The sequence below is a fragment of the Scyliorhinus canicula genome, chromosome 3 (genome assembly GCF_902713615.1).
Source record: "Scyliorhinus canicula chromosome 3, sScyCan1.1, whole genome shotgun sequence".
Lineage (NCBI taxonomy): Eukaryota > Metazoa > Chordata > Chondrichthyes > Carcharhiniformes > Scyliorhinidae > Scyliorhinus > Scyliorhinus canicula.
Genome location: NC_052148.1, coordinates 264,766,980 through 264,788,267, shown reverse-complemented (window position 1 = coordinate 264,788,267; position 21,288 = coordinate 264,766,980). Strand labels below are relative to the sequence as shown.

The following is a 21,288-nucleotide window of genomic DNA, read 5'->3' as shown; positions in this document are numbered from 1 at the left end:
AACGAACAGGAGGGCCTTTACTATGTTGACCACTGAATCCTGCCCTTGAGAACCGCTGGGCAATTGAGGTACTTGGGAGGCAGGAGAGATGGGGTTTGCCAGAGACATGTCGTGACTGGAGAACCCAGAGCTGTTAAAGAGGCATGGAGCTCGATTCAACCAAATGGGAACAAAGTCCCCTAGTGAGCGTGTTTAGCTGCGTGTTTCCCGGTGCTCGCAGTGCCGAGAAACACATGGCTATGTAACATGACTAGTGTTGTATAAGGGGCATCAACACGGAATGGCAGCCCGGTTTTGTACAGTGGGGAGCTCCACTGGCCGCAACTCCTGAGTGTAGCGAGGGATCGAGATGCTATTTTAGATGGCGTCCGTCCTGATCTCCAAGACCACGAAGCAATCCCTGACCTCCCCACAGCCCGAACATACTATGGGAGGGTCCCTGCACTCCCCTGTATCATCCCCAACACCCACGCAGGGCACCCCCACGTTGATCACGTGCAAAAATGCCAGCTTGGCACCTTGTCAGTGCCAAAGCCGTCTGACAAAGCCACCTGGGCACCTTGGTATTTACAGACTGGCACCCAGGTGGCACTGACAAGGTGCCAGGCTGACAACCAGAGTGCCCAGATGGCACCACCAGGGCACTACCCTGCCAAAGAGCAGGAAGCTGGGGCCCCCAATCCCCCTGGGAGACTCCCACGAGTGCCGTTCCATCTGATCCCTGTTTGTGGGGACCAGTGCTGAACCGCGCCCAACGGAAGTCTCCAATGCGTAGGGGATGAATCCCAAAGCCTCAGGTAGCTTGGAAATCTGCACATTAGAGTGAGGCTAACTGCTTTGCTCTGCCACAATGGGTGGGATTTATATCGCAACATCTGGGGAGATCGTGTTGGATCTTTTGAGGCGTTGCGAGCCGGGTAGATTCCGGGAGTGGGGTCTCCCAGCTTTTATTAGCCACGCTGCATCGTGGCGAGCTGCTTTTACGGTGCAGCTTGGCCACAGTGTGGGGTTGGTTCAGGATTAGAGACAAAGGGGGGTGAGCCCATGGGCTAATTTAAATAGGTGGATGAGAATCTGCACTGAAACAACGGGGATATCAGGCGTCAACGTAGATTAGTGAGACCAGGCGTCACCACTGAAAAGGTTTCCTCGATTAGCTATGATCAGGATGGTGGCTGGATATGGCACTTGGGGAGAATGGGATCAAAGGCTATGGGGAGAAAGCAGGATTAGGCTATTGAGTTGGATGATCAGCCAGGATCGTGATGAATGGCGGGGCAGGCTTTAAGGGCCAAAAGGCCTCCTCCTGCTCCTATCTTCTATGTATCTATGAGCAGAATTCTGAATGAGATGAATTTAATGAAGTCTAGATAGGAGGCTGCTCAGGCATCATCTCCAAAATTGATTCTTATCGTTAGCTGTGATTGGATTTTGTAAAGAACCTACACTGTTTGAGAGAAGTTTCAATGCTTGAAATGGTTCTATTTCATAAAGCTCGAGGCCTGCACTTCGATCTGGGTGTGTGAGGACAAGAAAGATTAACATGCAGAGCTGAACTGGAGCAGGGGTCGGCCCCAGGTGCTGTTGAAGTGCTTTTGGGAGGCTGGAAAAATCGGGAGGAGAGTCAATGCAGTGGGGAGCACTTGAGAGAAAAAGAAAAACAGTGCTGAGGCTGGGAATTTTGAGATTGGAAGCTGGGGCAGAGGAAGCCGAGGGTGTAAAAACCGGCACAAGAGCAGGGCAGCATCAGAGGAATGCCGAGTGTGAAGGAATAGCGAGAATGGGTAAACTGGCAAATACCAAGGGAAGTCTGAAGTAAATCACCCCAAGGGAAGACAGCATGAAAAAATAGCCGAGAGACTACATCGAGTTGGCACTGCCAGGCCTAAGAAAGAAACAATCTGGATAACAGATGTGGTGGACTGAATGTAGGTGAGAGAAAGTGAGAGGAATTGAGAGAAATTGAGAAAGAGAGAGAGAGATACAGAGGGGAGATTGAGAGAAACAGGGACAGACAGAGAGAGAGGCAGACAAGCATTGGCCAATAACTAGGAATTAAATATATTGCAATAAGAATGAGGAAGCCAACCTGATTAGCTCTGACAGATCACATCCGCATTTAATAAGGATGCCAATAACCAAATCCAATCATCCCATTACTGGATGACAAGGGACTGCAAATACTTATAGGCCTAATTCAGAACTAGCTTAATATGGAGAGATGCTATATTCTGCACACCAGGTAGTACCAAATTGTCACGGTGGATGTGAAATGGCAAAAGCAAATGAGAATGTCGTGTACGGTGAGCTCAACTTCTTTGTTCCAGCCAAGTAGTTCAGACCCTTGTTAGCACCATATTAATAAAGCAATTGGGGCTGGTTTAGCTCACTCGGCTAAATCGCTGGCTTTTAAAGCAGTCCAAGCAGGCCAGCAGCACGGTTCGATTCCCGTACCAGCGTCCCCGGACAGGCGCCGGAATGTGGCGACTAGGGGCTTTTCACAGTAACTTCATTGAAGCCTACTCGTGACAATAAGCGATTTTCATTCATTTCATTTCATTTCAATTGTTGATAAGGTTAGTAATGTGAGGTTGGTCAGTGATTAGCAATACTGGTAGCTGCAGGTTCATATTAGAACCTGCAAAGAACCACAAGGCGTCTCACAGAATTGTTAACAAACAATAGTGACACAAGTTGCAGAAAAAGATAATAAGTAGAAATGGTGGCCAAAACCTTAGTCAAAGATGTCAGTTTTATGGAACAGTGCAACGGAGGGGAGGAGTGGAGATGTGGAGAGTTTTGGGAGAGAAGTCCAGAGCTTAGTGCCTTCGCAGCTGAAGACACAGCCGTCAACGGTAGGGGGATAAAAATTGAAGATGTAGAAGAATCGGAGAGGCGCAAGGGGTCTCAAAGGTTTACAGGAGGTTACAGAGATGGGGATGAGTGATTCAATGTAGGTCATGAAAATAATTACCGTGAAGTTTCTGATGTTTACAGATAATGGGTACGATCCAGCGAACCCGTTGGGCCTGGCACGAATCGGGCTCTGCACCAGGCCGATCGCGAGTCACCCGACTCGATCCGCCCGGTGCGACCTGGATCTCGACCTCGCTGGGTGAGATTCAGATCTGAAGAAATACCCAGATGCTGCATTCACCCGATGCCGGGACTCAATGGCCGTTCCTGTGCCTCCTCGCCAGGGCGCCGTTTCATGCAGGCCCACACAAATGAAGAGCAGATGTAATGGTACTTTGGGGGATCTTTGCTGATCATTGGAGACCCCCGTGTAGTCAGGAACAGGGCAAGGTGTTACCCAGGCACGCCGCTGAACTGTGCCATTCTGCCAACACATTGTGCCTGGCGAAGATTGCGTTGTGCCGGGAGCATCGCTGGGAGTGACGCAGATGATCATATTTAAATGAGCCATTAGGTGCAAGGCGCTGCCAGAGGTATCAGAGACAGTGCCCAGGTGACAGGCTGGCAGTGTCAGAGTGCCAGGTTGGCACTGCCAAGGATTGAGGCCTGAGGGGGGCCGTGCCCATAAAAGAGGGGCAAGAAGGCGGTTATGAAGGGTAGGGGCATATGAAGCCCGCTCCTGCCACACCGACCAAAGATTCAGGCTGAGCCCCAGAACAATAGGGATAATTTCCCATACCACGGGAGCCTCCTCTCGGCATGAGCAGGCATCAAGAACGAAATTCAGCATTGACTCCAGTGCAGCCTTTGGATGCCTGAGGACTAGGGGGCTGGATTGTCCACAGCCCCGCACCAAAATTGTGTTCGGCGCGGGGAGCGGAGAACCCATTTCACTTTTACATTGAAATCGGGCCCGGCGGCAGTCCGGCGATTCTCCGGGACCCGAGAATTGGCGTGATCGCGGAGTACTCTGCGCGGCTGGGGGCCCATTGACAGAGACCCGCCCAGCCATCCTCCGTTCCCGACCAGCCAGTCAAGTTCCCGACTGCGTGGAACTAACCACCTAATTCCTGGCGTGGCAGCTGATGACTCAGTCTGTGGCCGCCCTGGTGGGGGGCAGGGGGATCGTACACCGGGGGGGGGGGGGGGGGGGGGGGGGCATATAAGCGACTGAGGGTTAGATCCACGCGGTTAGGTGCTCTGGCACACGGTCAATCCGAGCGGGGGGGTCTAATCTTTGTGTGTGGCTCCGCGGTCCGAGTCCGCCAGGGAGCTCAGCGCGGTAGCTGGAGGCGGCCGTCGGGCGCATGCGCCGACTCCAAACCGTACGTGCAGGGGCCCGTATCCGCAGTCAAAGCTGAGTGAATCAGTCAGGGTCCCTGCTAGCCCCCTGCAGGGCATTGAATTAGCGGATCTTTTTTCCAGGAATCTCTTGAGTAAAACCTCAGCGTTCTTACGCCGGCGTGGGGACATAGTCCCATTTTGGGAGAATCCAGCCCAGAGTGTTTGAAAACCGAGACCTCAAATCCAGCCCCAAGCCTCCGTGGTCCCTGCTTTCTGATATATCCGTTTTATTTCTATATCTTTCTGTTGTAACTCCGCCAATTTTCCTACACTAAAAATATCCGCCTCATCCTCCACCTGTTCTTGTTCTTTTTCAACCATCTGATTCTGATAATTGCACTTCAACGTCTTCTTCACTCTTTGATTTCTCCTCTTGTCTTAACCTGTGACTTTGCGTCCTTGTTACTACACAATCCGGAAAAATCCCAGGATATTCATCCTTCAACACTTCAGTTGTCTGCTTTTCCACTGGCTTATCAACCACAGTAGGCATTACTCCCACCTGCGATCCAGCTATATCATTACCCAAGATAAACTGTATTTCTGGACAAGATAGTTTCTCGATTACTCCGACTACGACTTCACCACTCTTCACTGGACTTTCCAACCTTCTTATATAATAACCCCGAATTTCACAAATTTTCTGGCAACATTCTACCCAAACGACATAACTCCTCATTTCTTACCATTAAAGATTGACGAGCTCGCGTATCTCTTAAAATTGTGACTTATTTACCTGCTCCTCCTGATACACATGAGTAAACTTTGCCCACACAAGTAAATTCTTTAAAGAGATCTTGCACCTTCTGATCAATCACCTCTTGATCAGGCTGTACTATCGTTTGCACCTCCTTCGCTTCACTTGGGCTTTCCTTTACCACTTTAATAAACCCCACTGTCTTATCCTGTTTTACCACATTAGCCTTCCCAGTGGTTTTCTTAAACCACCAACTTTACATGGCGTGGTTTATTACAGTGAAAACATTTGAAACTTTTCGTGTCTCTTCCACTCTCCTGGATTTCCTTTTTAATCTGAGGTACACTCTCCTTATTATCTCCCATCAGATCACTACTTGAGAATTTCTCATGTCCCCAGTTTCTATCCCTCACAGGTTGAAACTGATGTCGGAAACCAAGCTTTGATTTATTAACTAATTCATAATCATCTGCCATTTTTGCTGCTAACCTTGCAGTTTTAACCCTCTGCTCTTCCACACGAGTTCTCACAACATCAGGAATTGAATTTTTAAACTCCTCCAAAAGCATAATTTCTCTGAGAGCTTCATACGTTTGGTCTATTTTCAAAGCCCTTATCCACCTATCAAAATTACTCTGTTTGATCCTTTCAAACTCCATGTATGTTTGACCAAATTCTTTCCTTAAATTTCTAAACCTTTTTCTGTTGGCTTCAGGCATCAGTTCATATGCACCTAAGATGGATTTTTTCATCTCCTCATACGTCCCAGATACCTCCTCCAGTAGTGATGCAAACACTTCACGAGCCCGACCAATCAGCTTAGTTTGAATCAGTAATTCACACATGACCTGTAGCCATTTCATTTGTTTAGCTACCTTCTCAAATGAAATGAAAAAGGCTTCTACCTCCTTCTCATCAAATCTTGGCAATGCTTGGACATATTTAAATAGATTCCCACCAAGCCTTCGACTATGATGCTCTTTCTCACCATCATCCAACTGTACGTTTCACTTTATGTCTGCCAATTTTAACTGACTGTCATGTTTCATGGCCCTTTTCTGATGTTCAAACTCTCTCTCTTTATCTTTTTCCCTGATCCGTATCTCCCTTTCTCTTTCTTTTTGTTCTGCTCGGGCTATTCTTTCTTTTCTTCTTTCTTCTCTTTCTCTTTCATTTTCCTCTCTATCTCTTTCGTATTCAAGCTGCTTTAATTCTTTCACATGCTCCATTTGTTTAAGTTGTAACTGATTTTTTGCCATTGCCAATGAGTCAAACTGTATCTCAGGCAGCTGAGCCACCACCATAATTGCCTCACCTTTGTGCATTTTGTCAGGTAATGTTAACTGCAATGTTTTTGCCAAATCTAACAGTCTGCTTTTAGTCTCTGTCTGTAAGGTACTGCATGTGACCGTCTCCACCCACAAAAATGTCAGAGCCTCTGAAAGAGCTATTGTCCACAACACACTCCCCACTTAAACTGAATACACACCTGAAAAGTAACCACAATATGCTCACCCTCACTGCCTTTAAGTTCACTAAGCCAATCCAATAGATAGACTTTTATCCCCCTCGAGCCCCCAATTTGTTATGGGCCAGGGTTTATAGAACCCCAAAGTATATCATGGAGTTCATCTGACCCACAACTTTTAATAGATTGTGGTATGTGGAGCACACGGCCCACTGTACAGGCGTGGCACAGTAGAAATGGAAAAGTATTTTTTAAAGCAAAACTATGTTTGTTCTATTAACTCAAGTTAAACTTTTTAAAACATATAGTGAACATCCTGGCAACCATTAATTCAAATACAACCCCCAAAGAATACAACACTGCGTAATCCGTAAGCTGTCCTTTAACATCCAGAAGACAGAAGAAACACCTTTTAACAGAAGCACATCAGGTTTACATTCACTACTGTAAACATTTATAATTCTGAATTCACCAAATGATCAAGAGATAGTCTTTTCGTGGCAGAGAGATCAACAGTACACCTGCTCTGTCTGGCTTCAGCCCCAACACTGAAAACGAAACTAAAACACACTCTAGCATCCTACTCAAAAACAAATGTAAAAAGATGACAGACAGCCCAGCTCCACCCACTCTCTGACATCACTGCAGTAGTAATCACCCATTTCTTAAAGGTACATTTCTTAAAGGTACTCCGACATGACAGTGGTGAATCTGTGGAACTCATTGCCGCAGAAGGCTGTGGAGGCCAAATCACTGAGTGTCTTTAATACAGAGATAGATAGGTTATTGGTTAATAACTGGTCTGGGGTTATGGAGAGAAGGCAGGAGAACGGGGATGAGAAAAATATTAGCCATGATTGAATGGCGGAGCAGACTCGATGAGCCGAGTGGCCTAATTCTGCTCCTATGTCTTTTGGTCTTATTAAGAAAAGTCACTTCCCAACCAGTTGTAAGAATGTATATTCTCCACCTGGCTGTTGGACTATGTCCAATAATCGACAGGTGGAAACGTGCAATCTGTTTCTCAAGACATTGACCGAAGGCTGCTTTATTCATAGATCCTGGTTCAGACATTCATCCGATGCCTGAAACTGTCAGGTTTGATGCATTTGTAAATATTTGATGACTTGTCCATACTTCGCTTTAGGTGTGTGGCCTAAAAATGTTTATTTTGGCTGATTTTCTCGGAGGTTCCAAAGGTATTGCACCTTCTTTGCTAAGCAGTTGAATTACTGCTATGAAATATTTCTATTCCTTGAAAAGAAAACCAGTAAATTCCATAGGCTGAAAAAATAAGAATCACAGCCGTCCGTTGGCAAGAACACAAAGTTCATTGTACGGCCGGCTGTATATGGGAAGTTCAACCCGTAAGTGTTGGTGGACAAAATTGTGAATGTTGTTGAAGTATGCTTTTCAGCATTAATAGCCTCAGGGTCGCTATTATGGGTTGTGAAGGTTTAGACTTGCAGTACAATCCCCTAAGTGTTCCTGTCCATCTTTAGAAAATAACTTTTCTTAACAACTCATAATTGGCTGCCTCAATCCAGTTACCAGCAAGACAGCCAAGGTTAAATCCATACAAGGTACCCATTGAATGAGGAAAAAAAATAAAATGTCCTGTGAAGTAATTTCCAGTTAAAATTGTCTCTTACTAATTCTGGAAATCTCGAGTGACCTGTGTCACACTCAAAAGTATGTGTTCATGTTTCCGAAGAAAAAGGTTGTGTGTTTTCTTTCCCTCAGTGTGTGTATTCCAATTAAATTATTCAGCAGCAAGCTTTTGTGAGTTTAAATTATAAACAAGGCCGTTAATTCCCAAGCACTTAGACTGAATTAAACACAAGGTTTAATTCACCCCCCCCCCCCCCCCCCCCACACACACACACACACAGCCACATACAAGAATAATTTCAAGCTGAAGGGAGAGATTTGAAAAGCAAAGGGTTCACATCAGGCTGAGGTCTTGTGGTCAAATAACCAGATGGTGGGGATTTCCTCCCCTCCAAGGTGTGTTCTGCAGCAATGGCCAGCCGCGGGATCTTCTGGTCCCACTACTGTCAATGTGTTTTCCCATCCAACACACTCCCCGCCGCCGCCATACCAGAGACAGGGGTGCAATGTCGATGGAACTTCAAGATACCACCTGAAGGTTTGTTATCAGGCAAACTTTAAACTGGAAAAGACTGTCGGGGGGGAGGGGGGGGAATTTCAAGTAATGACCTTTACTACTTGATGACTTGGAATGAATTTGTGGTCTGTCTCTCTGATTAGGTGCTGACTAATGACTAGCTGCAACAGCTTTTAGCTCCTGTTCACACCTCTGATCACCATGACAGAACATCACCTTGGTAAGCTGCCTGATGAGGACTGGATCTGACACAGGTATTACCCCAATGAGTAATTATCCTGCCGACAATTAACTGGAATCACAAAATTAAGAAAAGATGCACAGCCAAGGGCAGCAAAACCACGAGAGGTCATATCACAACATGTGCCCATGCCTGTGGATCCCGGACACATGCTGTGTTGTTATGGAACCCTAACTCAATGTGTGGCTGTGTTTGTGTAACCTTACCTCAACATTTGTAGTCGTCTGTGGAACCCTGTCTGAAGATGTGTTTGTGTTTAAGGATCCCGAATTCAACATCAGAGCACTGAAACACTGAACGAGCATATGGTATCGTCTGTGCAATCCTAACTCCAATTGTTAGTGTTTGTGGAACCCCAAACTCAACACGTGATAGTGCCGCTGGAACCATAGTTCAGAATTCACTGTGGATTTTCTTTCAGTTGGTTCAGCTTTCTTGTCTGCCCATCTATTTGGGGACTTTCGTGGTGAGCATTCGCACACGCAGTGGCTCCCACCAGGGTACTTTGAGTTTGTCTATTTCTGCCCGGTCTATACCTGAACCACAAGCTAATTGGCACAGGGTCAATAAAATTAAGGAAGTAAATGCATGGCTCAAAGATTGGTGTGGGAGAAATGGGTTTGAATTCATGGGACACTGGTGCCAGGGGACCTGTTCCGATGGGACGGTCTTCATCTGATTCATGCTGGGACCAGAGTCCTGGCGAATCTCATAACTAGGGTAGTAGATAGGGATTTAAATTAAATAGTGGGGGGGGGGGGGTCAGTTGTATGGAGAATTAGAAAATCAAAGTCAAAGGAGAAGTTACAATTGCAGGTTAATGAAGAGGACTTAAAACTTGTTAAAGGGGCCAAGGGCTCAGGAGAGGTTAGTGAAGTTTCCGGAACGCATAATAGAACAGAGATTATAGAAGGGGGAAGGAATCTAACTTCAGGCAGAGCAAAAAAGGGACAGATATAAGAGGGGGGGCAGTCAATGCAGAACGTAGGGTGTTGTACCTAAATGCGCGCAGTACACAAAACAAGGTAAATGAGCTTTTTGCACAGATTGAAATTGGCCGGTACGATGTTGTGGGCATCACAGCGACGTGGCTGCAAGGGGACCAGGGCTGGGATCTAAATATCCAAAGATATGTGTCCTATCGAAAGGACAGGCAGGAGGCGTGGGATTGCATTGTCAGTAAAGACAGGTACCATTACTTTGATGCGCCGGAAGATACAAATGAGTTTGAAGCATGGACTGGGGGTGAACTAAACTGCTGAAGGACTCAGGAGTTTGTTGTTTGTTCACTGTTAGGTTCATCTGTATCTGTATTTTTTATGGTATTTTTATTCTGTGGTGGAGGGCAATGGGCTTTTATTGGGTGCATTGGTGATTGTTTTTTCTGGGTGAAGTTGGGGTTTGTACTTTGTACTGTTGGAGTGTTAGGCAGGGGTGTTACTGTGGGAATTGTTTGGCAGAAGTGGGGGGGGTTAGCTGTTTATTTTCCTCCATTGTTCTGCAGTAAATTTTGGAATGGGCGGGCGAGGCTGATTGCTTATGTACTGTTTAGTTGTCTTTGATTTTATCCTGTGCGGGGGTCACCCTGCTCGCAGTCTAGCTAGTTAACAGGAGCAGAGAGGGGGCGATGTCTGCAGCTTGTTACTGTTTGGGGGGGGTTTTAAAAAAAATATCTGAATATGCTTAATGAATTTAGGTTTTTTGTTTCTGTTCTTTTGGGGATTGGGGATAGGGAAGAGAGGTGGGGGGGGGGGCTTTTATTCTTTTGTTGGTTGTTTGTTTGGTGTTCAGTGTGGAGCGGGGCTGGGAGGTGAGGAGGGGACGGGGTGGGGGGGAGGGGGGGGTGGGGGGGGGGGCTAGACTGCTGACCGTGATGGTTCCTTTGTTTTTTGGGCTGGTTTTGTAAGATTGTGGTGGCCATCTTGGCTTGGCCCGGAGCTGGCGCAGGCTGAGGCACTGTTGGATTACCTCACAGGGTGGATATGGCTGATCCTCGGTCAGGGGTGTGAGGGGTAGGTCAGGGGACCCCTGTCCGGTTGACAACTTGGAACATAAGGGGGTTAAGTGGCCGGGTAAAAAGATTCCGGGTGTTTGCGTAACTGAGAAGTTTGAAGATTGATGTGGCTTTTCTACAGGAGACTCATCTGACAATCAAGGATCAAACAAAGTAATACAACTCAAGGATACTACTCAAGTTTTGATTGTAGGGCACAGGTGCCATGTGCTGATTATTAAGAGGGTGTTTTTTCTGTGGTTAGCATATCAGCAGGCCCAGATGAGAGGTACGTAATCATCATTGGGTCGTTGGCGGGTACATCAATGGTCTTGATCAATGTGTACATCCCAAATTGGGATGACAGCTCCCTGAACTCGGCCAAGGACAGGACCCTGTCCATAAGCAAGGGCGACGGAGAAGTGAAGGAAGCTCCGTATGTAAAAAAATCACGCAACTGGACGTACCTCAATATAGTCCCTCTTGGGAGCTGGAACCAGGGTGGCACGGTGGCACAGTGGTTAGCACTGCTGCCTCACAGCACCAGGGAGCCGGGTCCAATTCCGGCCTTGGGTGACTGTGAGGACTTTGCACTTTCTCTCCGTGTCTGCATGGGTTTCCTCCGGGTGTTCCAGTTACCTCCCACAGTCCAAAGATGTGTAGGTTAGGTGGATTGGCCATGGGGTGACAGAGATGGGACAAGGGAGTGGGTTAAATGGTTGGGTTCTCACTCAAAGGATTGGTGCAGACTCGATGGCCAAATGGCCTCCTTCTGCAATTTAGGGAATCTATGATTATACGATTATAATGCAGTGAAGAATTGGGATAATTAATTTCATTAGCAATAATAATAATCAAGAGCACAGAGTTTGGGTTTTAAGGCAAGTCCCTTAACAATGACTTCCAAATTATGATTATTTTCATTATGGTTTTCATCATTCATTTGGGAGACTGCTTTAAAATATTTGTTTTCACATCTTAAATGAAGGGAAAAATTACATTATTTCCATTCTTATTATTTTCTGCTCTGGCACAATAGCTATTTAATGCCAATTAACTTCCATAAATCGAGATTAGAACATCATTAGGGTCATTCATTTCTTCAACACAAGAAGCAGAAGCAGGAGCAAACCATACAGCCTCTCGAGACTGTTCTGCCATTCGATGTCATGGCTGAGCTTCTCCCTGAACCATCGACAAACAGGGCCCCTGGGGATAACTGGGAGAAAAGTGGAGGCGTAAAAGAGGGAGGTAGAGTGAAGCAGAGGATGCGGAGGAATATAGGAGAGTATGATGAAGAAAGGAGAGGAATAGAGGAGAGAAGAGTACAAGAGTTTGAGGAAGAGTGGGAGGGGAGAAAAAGGAGGAGGAAGGAGAATATTAAGCTAAATATTGTTGCATCTTCAAGTGCCAAATCCTGAAGTTTGTACCAAACATCCAAAAGGTTCTATTCAAACTGTTATCGATGCAAATTTGGGCTCTGAGAGTCTTGCAATCTTAGCCGTTGAAATTCTAACCACTCCACTTCATCAACAGAAATGCCACAGAATCTGGCACCAGTCCAGCAATCGCTAAAGATGTAGACCATTTCCAGTAGCAGAACGTGTTACCAGGACCTGCAAGGACGCATCAATGGTCCCTGCCCTGATCTACCACCGAGGTCCTCCCCAGATCAAGCAAACAGCAATATAACAGATATTCTTTCCGAAAAGCAGTCATTTGAACACAAAAGGCAGCTGATGCCCTCGAGGAATGACTATCCTCGTCAGCCGAACATCTTGGCCATTCCCGGAATTCTTGCCAGCTGTCAGCCCTACAAGGAACACATGGGATAGATAGAAGTCTAAAGGTAGACTGTGAACTGCCAGAAATGTGCTTGCTTGGCATGGCAGGGGTGGGCAGAAGACTGGTCTGCACCCCCTCAGAACCAAGGTTGACCCCCCTTTTCTACATCGCACTCCAGAGATATGTGAGTCGCCCCTGATGTTGATGCCTTAGAACGTTCCATTTTGATATCTGAGCGGTGAAATTTGATGAAAACAAGCTCATTTTCTGAAAGAAAATATATCTCACGGGATAATGTTACAAAATCACTATTTAAGTACTTGCAGGTTGCTTCAGGTGGAAACATGGGGGGGGGGGAACACCAAATACAAATTGCTTTACCACCTTCAACAATAAACAAGCGCTTACATGACTAATCTTGCTGCACGCTAATTATAGAGCAAACAGCAGATAATAACACAAACCAGAGAATGCAAAGGAATGTTATTCCCTTTCAGGAAGGCTTTAGGCTCACTGAATCAGCTCAACAAGCTCCATCTGGAAGCTGCCATGTTGACAAACAGGAAAGTTGTGAAACCTGTTGCCAAAGATAATTCTGCAGTGCTTATTCTTGCTGTGTGGCTTCTGTTTCTCAATATACTTTTTGTCGTAATTATTTTCATTGAAGAGGAAGGTGGCCACGGCTGAACTCTTGTTGGGGTGCGGGGGAATGGGTTGCATTTTAGCATTGATACCAAGAGAATTAGAAGGAGCAATGGGAGCATCTGTATTATTTGTCTGGGTGGTTGAATTAAGATGGGCCAAAATTCTCACACTCATCTAAAAGCACCATGTGAAAGGCATTGGTAATAACTTACAACATTTACTAACAGGAATTTCCTTACGCCGTTTTATTGGCCGTGGGTCAAAAGATTTTTTCTTTGCAACAGTGATATACAACAGTGACACAAAGACAATGCCGTTGGCTGTTAATTCTTTTGACTTATTTGAAATGAAAATCGCTTATTGTCACGAGTAGGCTTCAATGAAGTTGCTGTGAAAAGCCCCTAGTTGCCATTCCGGCGCCTGTCCGGGGAGGCTGCTACGGGAATCGAACCGTGCTGCTGGCCTGCTTGGTCTGCTTTCAAAGCCAGCTCTTTAGTCCTGTGAGCTAAACCAGCCCCTGGTGGTATTATTATTTGGTATCCAACAGCAACTTGCATTTAACGCAGTTAATACCATCCTATGATGCTACATAGGAGTGATGAAGTGACCAGCAGCTTGATCAAACCGTTTATCAAAGCAGATGAGAGATTAAAGAGGTAGTTATGCTTAGGAAGGAAATTCTGAAGCTTGGGGCCTGTGCAGCTGAAGATGGGCCATCAAGGGCTGGGGAATGAAAATCAGCCAAGTGCAAGAGACCAGAATTGGAGGATTGCAGAAATCTCAGAAGGCGGGGTGTGGGGAGACTGTGGTGGTGCGGAAGATATCATGGAATATCCAGAAGCTTTCTTAAAATATCAATGTTCTGAGAACACCATTAATTTGACGTCACACTTCCCCTGCCTTGGACATTGATCACGACAGCTTCGTTCTCCCGGAGTCAGAACCCTGTATTTCTGTAATCAACACTATTGTGGGAGCGCTGACACCAAGAGGACTAGAGTCGGTTAGTGGACACACCACAAGCTTTTCACGGTCATGTAGGCTGGACAATCAATGCAGCCTCACTCGTGTCATCAACATCAGAAGAGCACATAAAAACAACATTACCCCATGACTGATTGGCAACTTGTGTGCTTTGTCCAGACAGACTGGGGTGGAGTCCGAGTCCCAAATTTCCTGTGTTTTCCAGAAAACACCGGAGAATAACTCCTGACAGTATCTTGTATTGATTAGTTTGAGAAAGGATGCAGAATTCATAAAGGCAGCATGTAGCTGTCCGACTGTACTTAATCAACTTCAGGCGATGTTGACAACAGAAATCACTGAGTAATCACAACTGTGACTGCGATCACATAATTGTAGCCACATGAACTAATTTCAGTGGACGAAATCTCATGCACAATACAAGTACATCAAACATCTTTATTAATTAATAATAATTTTCTGGAAGCAAGGAAGCAAAACACTGACAATGCTTATAAAGCACCCACATACTCTGCTTTTCATATCTTCCCATGCTTTTCATATCTTCCCATTTTAGCAACAAATGCACAAAAATGGGGCGAAGTTCTCCGACCCCCAGCAGGGTTGGAGAATCGCTTAAGGCCGCCGAAAATCCCGCCCCCGCCGTGGCAGAGATTCTCCCCACCCGGGAAGTGGCGGTGGCGGGAATCTCGCCACTCCGATCGGCGAGGCCTCTGCGGTGATTCTCCGGCCCGGATGGGCAGAAGTCCCGCCACTGGGAGGCCTCTCCTGCCACTGAGGTTTGAACCACCTCTGGTGGCGGCAGGATCGGCGGCGCGAGCGGGCCCCGGGGTCCTGGGAGGGGCGGGGGGCGATCGGACCCCGGGGGGTGCCCCCGCGGTGGCCTGGCCCGCGATCGAGGCCCCCCGCTCAGACTCCGGGCCAGTGCTTTGGGTGCAGTCTTTCTCCTCCGTGGCCGCCACGGCCTCCGCCATGGCGGAAGCGGAAGAGAAACCCACATCGCGCATGCGCCGACCGGCGAAAGCCTTTCGGCCACCCCCGCTGCCGGGGGCACCAGTTTTTTGCGCCAGTCTTCAGGTGGCAACCGCTCCGGCGCGGAGAATTCCCCACCTTTGGTGAGGCCCGACCCCTGAGTGGTTGGCGCCACTCCCCTACGCCGGGACCCCCCGTCACGCCGGGTAGGGGAGAATCACACCCCATATGTGAACATTGACATCACATGCCCCTTAATGTGCCCACTGCCCCTTGTTTATTCATAAGCAGAAATGCAAATTGGTCACATCTGGATTCCCAACACGTGGCTAATGTGTTGGACAACACTGCGCGAAGGCCAGCCGTATGGTATCAGGTAGAACAAGACGTTAACCCTAGATTCTGATGAAAGGCCGTTACAAATGTTGCCCGACCTGCTCAGCACTTCCAGCAATTTGCATTTTTTATTTTATTTGCTGTATTAGCAGATTGCCCTTCTTTCCCAAGCTCGCAACAATACTCTGCAAAACAACCCAATTCAAATTTCAACCTGGACTGGAAACAAAATCCAATACTGCTCCGTGACTGAGACTGGAGTTTTATTTTTCCACCTTCACAGGCTGGTGATGGACAGCAGTCCTGAACAACAGAGCTGCCTCAGGAGAACGAATCCGTCATCAAAGCTTATCTCATGTTGGGCAATGTGGGCACCAGAGAGAGATGTTGTGCACTTCTATCTAAGGGAAAGCTCTGTGTTGAAGATGTAAACCAGAGGAGGAAAGCAGACAGAACATTGAAATACTTCACATTATTCAATACAGTCATGGTCGGTTGTCATTGTCAGTAAAGTGAAAAAATTGAGCAGCAAAACCAGATGAAACAAAAAAAAACTTTCCTTCAGATTCTTCCATTGTTTAACGTGAATCCATCGCCCAAAGCGAAGGTTTCAATAATTGCCTGGTAATGGAATAATCAAATGTGCAATAACCATGTGATGTTTTGTTATTACTGGACACCCTAGGATATAGTGAATTAATGAGGCAGGGTGATGGCTTACTGTTCTTTTAATAATAGTCGGAGGATTATTTCTCAGAAATGAAAAAATGATGGAGCAATGTTGGAGATGGTTCAGATATCTTCCGACAAGAGCGAAAGGGAGGGCAAGCGAAGGCGGAGCTCGCTGGATGACAACGAGGTTGGAGTGAGGTTAAACAAAAGACAGGGTGTAAGATGGCTGCCAGGTCCACAATACCAGGGAGAATCAGGCTGAATATAAAAAAACAAATAAGAAGTGAAAAAGGAAATGAGAGGGGATGGTGACAATGAAGTGCAAGAATAGATTGTTGGATAAAATGAGAGGGAACCCAAAATACTTCAGTTGGCAGAACAACAGTGAAAGGGTCGTCAGCGGAGCAGTGTGGCTGACCAGGGATGGAAATGGAAAACATAGCCCAATCCACTCCCTTAGTCACCTTTTCAAAAACTTCAATAAGATTAGACAGGCATGACCTTCCCTTCACAAATCCATGCTGGCTCTCCCTGAACTGGTGTTACCCCCATCCCTGATTATAGACTGCAGCAATTTTCCCACCACAAATGTTAGACTAACAGGTCTATAATTTCCTTGTTTCCCTCTGTATTATCCCACACGGGACTGAATAATAATCTTTATTAGGATCACAAGTAGGCTTACATTAACACTGCAATGAAGTTACTGTGAAAAGCCAATAGTCGCCACATTCCAGCGCCTGTTCGGGTACACAGAGGGAGAATTCAGAATGTCCAATTTACCTAACAGCGTGTCTTTCGGGACTTGTGGGAGGAAACCGGAGCACCCGGAGGAAACCCACGCAGACATGTGGAGAACGCGCAGACTCTGCACAGACAGCCACCCACGCCGGGACTTTAACCTGGGTTCCTGGTGCTGTGAAGCAACAGTGCTAACCACTGTGCTACCTTGCCACCCCTGTCATGATTAAATGATTCTATGAGTACATCCAGCTCCCATTCAGAGTAACCTCGACATGCTCAGTCTTCCCGAGCATCATGGGGAACCTCCTGCATGGTTTGCTATGTGCTGCGGTTTACTTAGACGATGTGTTATTTACAGGGGCCGCAGAACAAGAACATTTGCGGAACCTCAAGGCAGTGTTGTAGCGGTTTTCCGAATATCGGGTCCAACAAGCATGATGTGCTTGTTTCACCCAAGAAGTGGAATATTTGGGATATTGGATGGACCGAGAAGGCCTACACCCAGTCGGCGGGAAGGTCTGGGCAATCAAAATGGCTCCCGCTCCTTGAGACGCCACAGAACTTTGCTCTTTTTTTGGACTAGTTAATTATTATGCCTGATTTATTCCAAATGTGGCTCCTGTCCTAGCCTCCCTCCACTTGCTCTCGAAGAAGCGGCAGTCTTGGGCTTGACGCCAGGCCCAGGATGTGGCGTTTGAAAACGTGAAGCGGCGGTTGTCCTCTTCGGGGGTGTTGACACATTTGTTCTCTTCCAAACCATTGCACATCACGTGCGATGCTTTACCTTATGGCATTGGTTCTGTCCGATCGGATGAGCGATGCCTGTGGCCGTCTCCTGGATGCTGGTTGTGGCCAAGAGAGAACATTTCCAGATTGAAATAAGTGATCTGGCGGTCGTAATCGGTGTAAAGTGGTTTCATCAATAGGTCTATGGCCACCATTTATTAATCATCACCGATCACGAGCCATTGCTGGGCCTCCTCCAGGAAGAAAGGCAATCCCGCCAAGAGCGTCTGCGGGGATCCAGTACTGGGTTTTGTTATTGGCTGCTTACGAATACTCTTCTGAGCACCACCCAGGGACCCAGATTGCGCATACCGATGCATTGAGCTGTCGTCCCCTGCAGATGGAATCCACGAACCCCTCCTACAGCGGACAAAGTGTTTGCTCTCTTGAATTTCATGGACTCCTTGCCCATCACATCCTTGTCTGATCGTGACTGGATGCAAACCGACCCTGTCCTTGCCGAGGTGTGATATCTGAATCTATACCCTGGGCAACAGCGACAGCTATAAGGGGAGTTGAAGTTTTTTTCCTGAAAATTTCCAGGACTAATCGTGGGAGACCATCTCGCCTCCACCCCCCGTACGCAATTGGGACATGAGGGTGGTTGGCCCGGCGAATGGACAGGCTATTGTGTTCAAGGACTTTCGCAATGGACATCTCGGCGTGTTCACAAAGAAGATGCTGGGAAAAAGTTACATCTGGCTGCCATGTTTGGATATGGATGTTCGCTCCCTCGTGAAGTTCCTTGGGAGAAACCTGTCTTGGATTGTCCGGCTCCATTGCCGAACCAGCCTGCCGTGATGTCGCCAGTCTCTTTCGACACAGACATGCCGGGGGGATAATGCAATATCCCACATGGAATCTATGGGGTGGGAATGCTTATCTTCCCCATACTCCTTGCAGAGTACGGACTCCCCACTAGGGGCAGGGTATCTCAATTAACCCACATCTATAAGGTCGGCCAGTAAGACTCTGATCAGGATAGGAACCCAGTGGTAGGTAGTGTACATATCATTTGTGTAAAGAAAACTTTGTTTCTTATTTTACAGGGTGTGGCCTCACCATGTCTTTATTAAACCCCTTTTTGCCCTTCATTAAAAAGTAGAGTGACGTGCAATTTTCCAATCCAGAGGGATCACTCCTGAATCGAGGGAACTTTTGAATGATTAGAGTTACAATTAGAGCACAATGTGCTCCCCTCCTTCCTTTAACACCATTGGACGGAAAACGTCCAGTCCTGGGGATTTATCGATGACAATATCTCCACTTTCAGCTTTTAGTGGGCCCTCAATGCTCTTGACCACCCACTTACCCTTTATACAACTAAGCAATTTCTTTGCATTGATTTTGATGTCCCTTGCAAGTTTCCTTTGATAATCCCTTTTAGTCGCTCTTAAAAAGCTGCTTTGTGACCCTTTGCTGGTCTTTGTTTCAATCCCCTTTATCCTGGCCTGTGCTATGTTTTATATTTTTGTAAGCCCCATATTTCAATTTTATGTTGCCCTAACCTCTTTAATTGACCATGGCTGTTTTCTTTTTGTGACTTGAGCCTTTTCTTCTCAGGGGTATATACTCACTCTTTATCTCGTTAAATGTTTCTTTAAATACTCCCCACTGATCTTCAGTTGTTTAGCCCATTAACAGTTCTTCCCAGTTTACCATGGACAGTCTCTGTCTCATTCTGTTTAAGTCATCCTTACCCAAGTTTAAAATTCTAATGTCTGAAACGTGTTTTTCACTTTCAAACGCTACACTGAATACCATCATGTTGCGATCACTATTTGATAAATGTTAAATTAAATTTGGCTCATTGTTCATAATTAAGTCTAATATTGCCTGTCCCCTTGTTGCATCTACAACATATTACTGCAGCAAACTATCACGGACACATTCCAGAAATTCACTACCTTTCTGAAGGGCGCTTGTCGCCCTCTCCCAATTTACGTGTAAGATGGTAAGTCACCTGGTCCGAGATTGTTGGAAGGGTAGAAATTGTGGTGCTGTCAAAATCTTCCAAGTTTCCTCAGATATAGGAGTGGTGTCCAAGGACTGGAGGAGTACAAATATATCATCTAAAAGGTGGCCGGGGTGGGGGCAATAAACCTGGTTATTACTGACAAGATATTTGTACGTCAGTGTTGAGGATGATGTCAGAAGAATAATTGGGGAGAAAATCATAGCCTCTTGGACAATGGTGGAGAGCCAGCATAACGTTGTTCAGGGAAAAATGTGCTGGAATAACTTGATGAGTTTTTCGATGAGGGTCCTATAGTTTGTGTCAAATGTATTATTAAGTTTGTTAGGAAAATTGGGACCCAGGGAATAAAAGAGGCCTGCAAGAGGGTTCAGTACCAGGATTGGGAGTATTCTTTTACATCCTTTATCAATTTGGATTTGGGTGCACACATAACTTGGGAGGTTAGTAAACACTGAGAGAGATGGCAATAGACTTCAGAAGGGCACTGACAAGCTGATGGAATGGGCAGACACATGACACATTATGAACAGAGACATGAAGTAAGGAAGTTAAGCTCCATTTAAAACACGAGTACGCTGTCCATGTCCGCGCAGTACATGTCAGAAGGACGTGAAGGCATTGACAAGGGCACTGAAGGGATTTACAAGAATGGCTCCTGGGTCACAGTCACCGGAAGAGGCTGGAGGAGCAGGGGTTGTTCTTCCTGCAGCAGAGAATAAGTGGAGGCTCGATGAAGGTGTTTGAAACCATGACAGGTAAGGGCACAGATTTAAAATGATTGATGGAAGAAACAACGGCAACAAAAGGCACAACTTTTTTTTTAATCTACCGAAAACTTGAATTGGAATGCATTGCCTTACAGGGTGGTGAATACAAATTCAAAAGGGAATTTGATAAATAATTGAATGCGAAACACTGCAAAGTTATTGTACTATTCTGTGGTTTTATTTTACATGTTTATTGTAAAACCAACTTTCCCGCAATGCCAGTGTAAGGACAATGTCATTGTCCTCCAGTATCCAGTGCGTTTTTTTGTATATTCCAGAAAGAGACTTGGCACATCGGCCTACTAAACTTGAAAAAAATAAAAGTATTCAACACTTCGAACTTACCTCCTGCAGAATCCTCTTCAGTTTGAGAAGCATGGTCTTCACTGTCGTGCAGTCCTGCATCATCAGCCGCAAGGACATGGCTTCCAGAGCACCAGCGGTCTCCTCCTCCCTCTGAAGGGACCAATCTGAAGACGTGGCACTGGGCCAATGGTTGTACCGAAGAGGTCTAGATTCACAAAGCTCACCTTCTTTTGAAGACTGCATAAATGGAAGCCTAGCAAAGAGAAATGATAAAAGATGCACATCAACAAAAGTTGTACATAATCATCATCCGGAGAAATGTTTTCACTGAGTTGCGTTGTCGACATCAGCCGGACTTTTTAGGGAACATATCCCCGCCTACTCCAAGAGCCGCACTGCCATCTTACGCTCTAATGAGCGTCGATTCTACCCTCTCAAGAAAAGCTGCCAGCCAATCAGGTTGGGCAGATGCTCTCCAGACCATATAGCTGCAATGGCAGGAAGGGACACTGCACAGAGTGGCCCT

At 46.4% G+C, this 21,288-nt stretch overlaps 1 protein-coding gene across 1 annotated transcript in view; it reads right to left on the bottom strand.

The window, feature by feature from the left end:
* The window catches only part of ccser1 (coiled-coil serine-rich protein 1), a 1,211,351-nt gene that overhangs the window by 705,948 nt on the left and 484,115 nt on the right, over positions 1–21,288 (bottom strand). Inside the window, 1 exon segment of the mRNA XM_038792749.1 lies at positions 20,802–21,015. Within this exon segment, the coding sequence (XP_038648677.1) occupies positions 20,802–21,015 (214 nt within the window).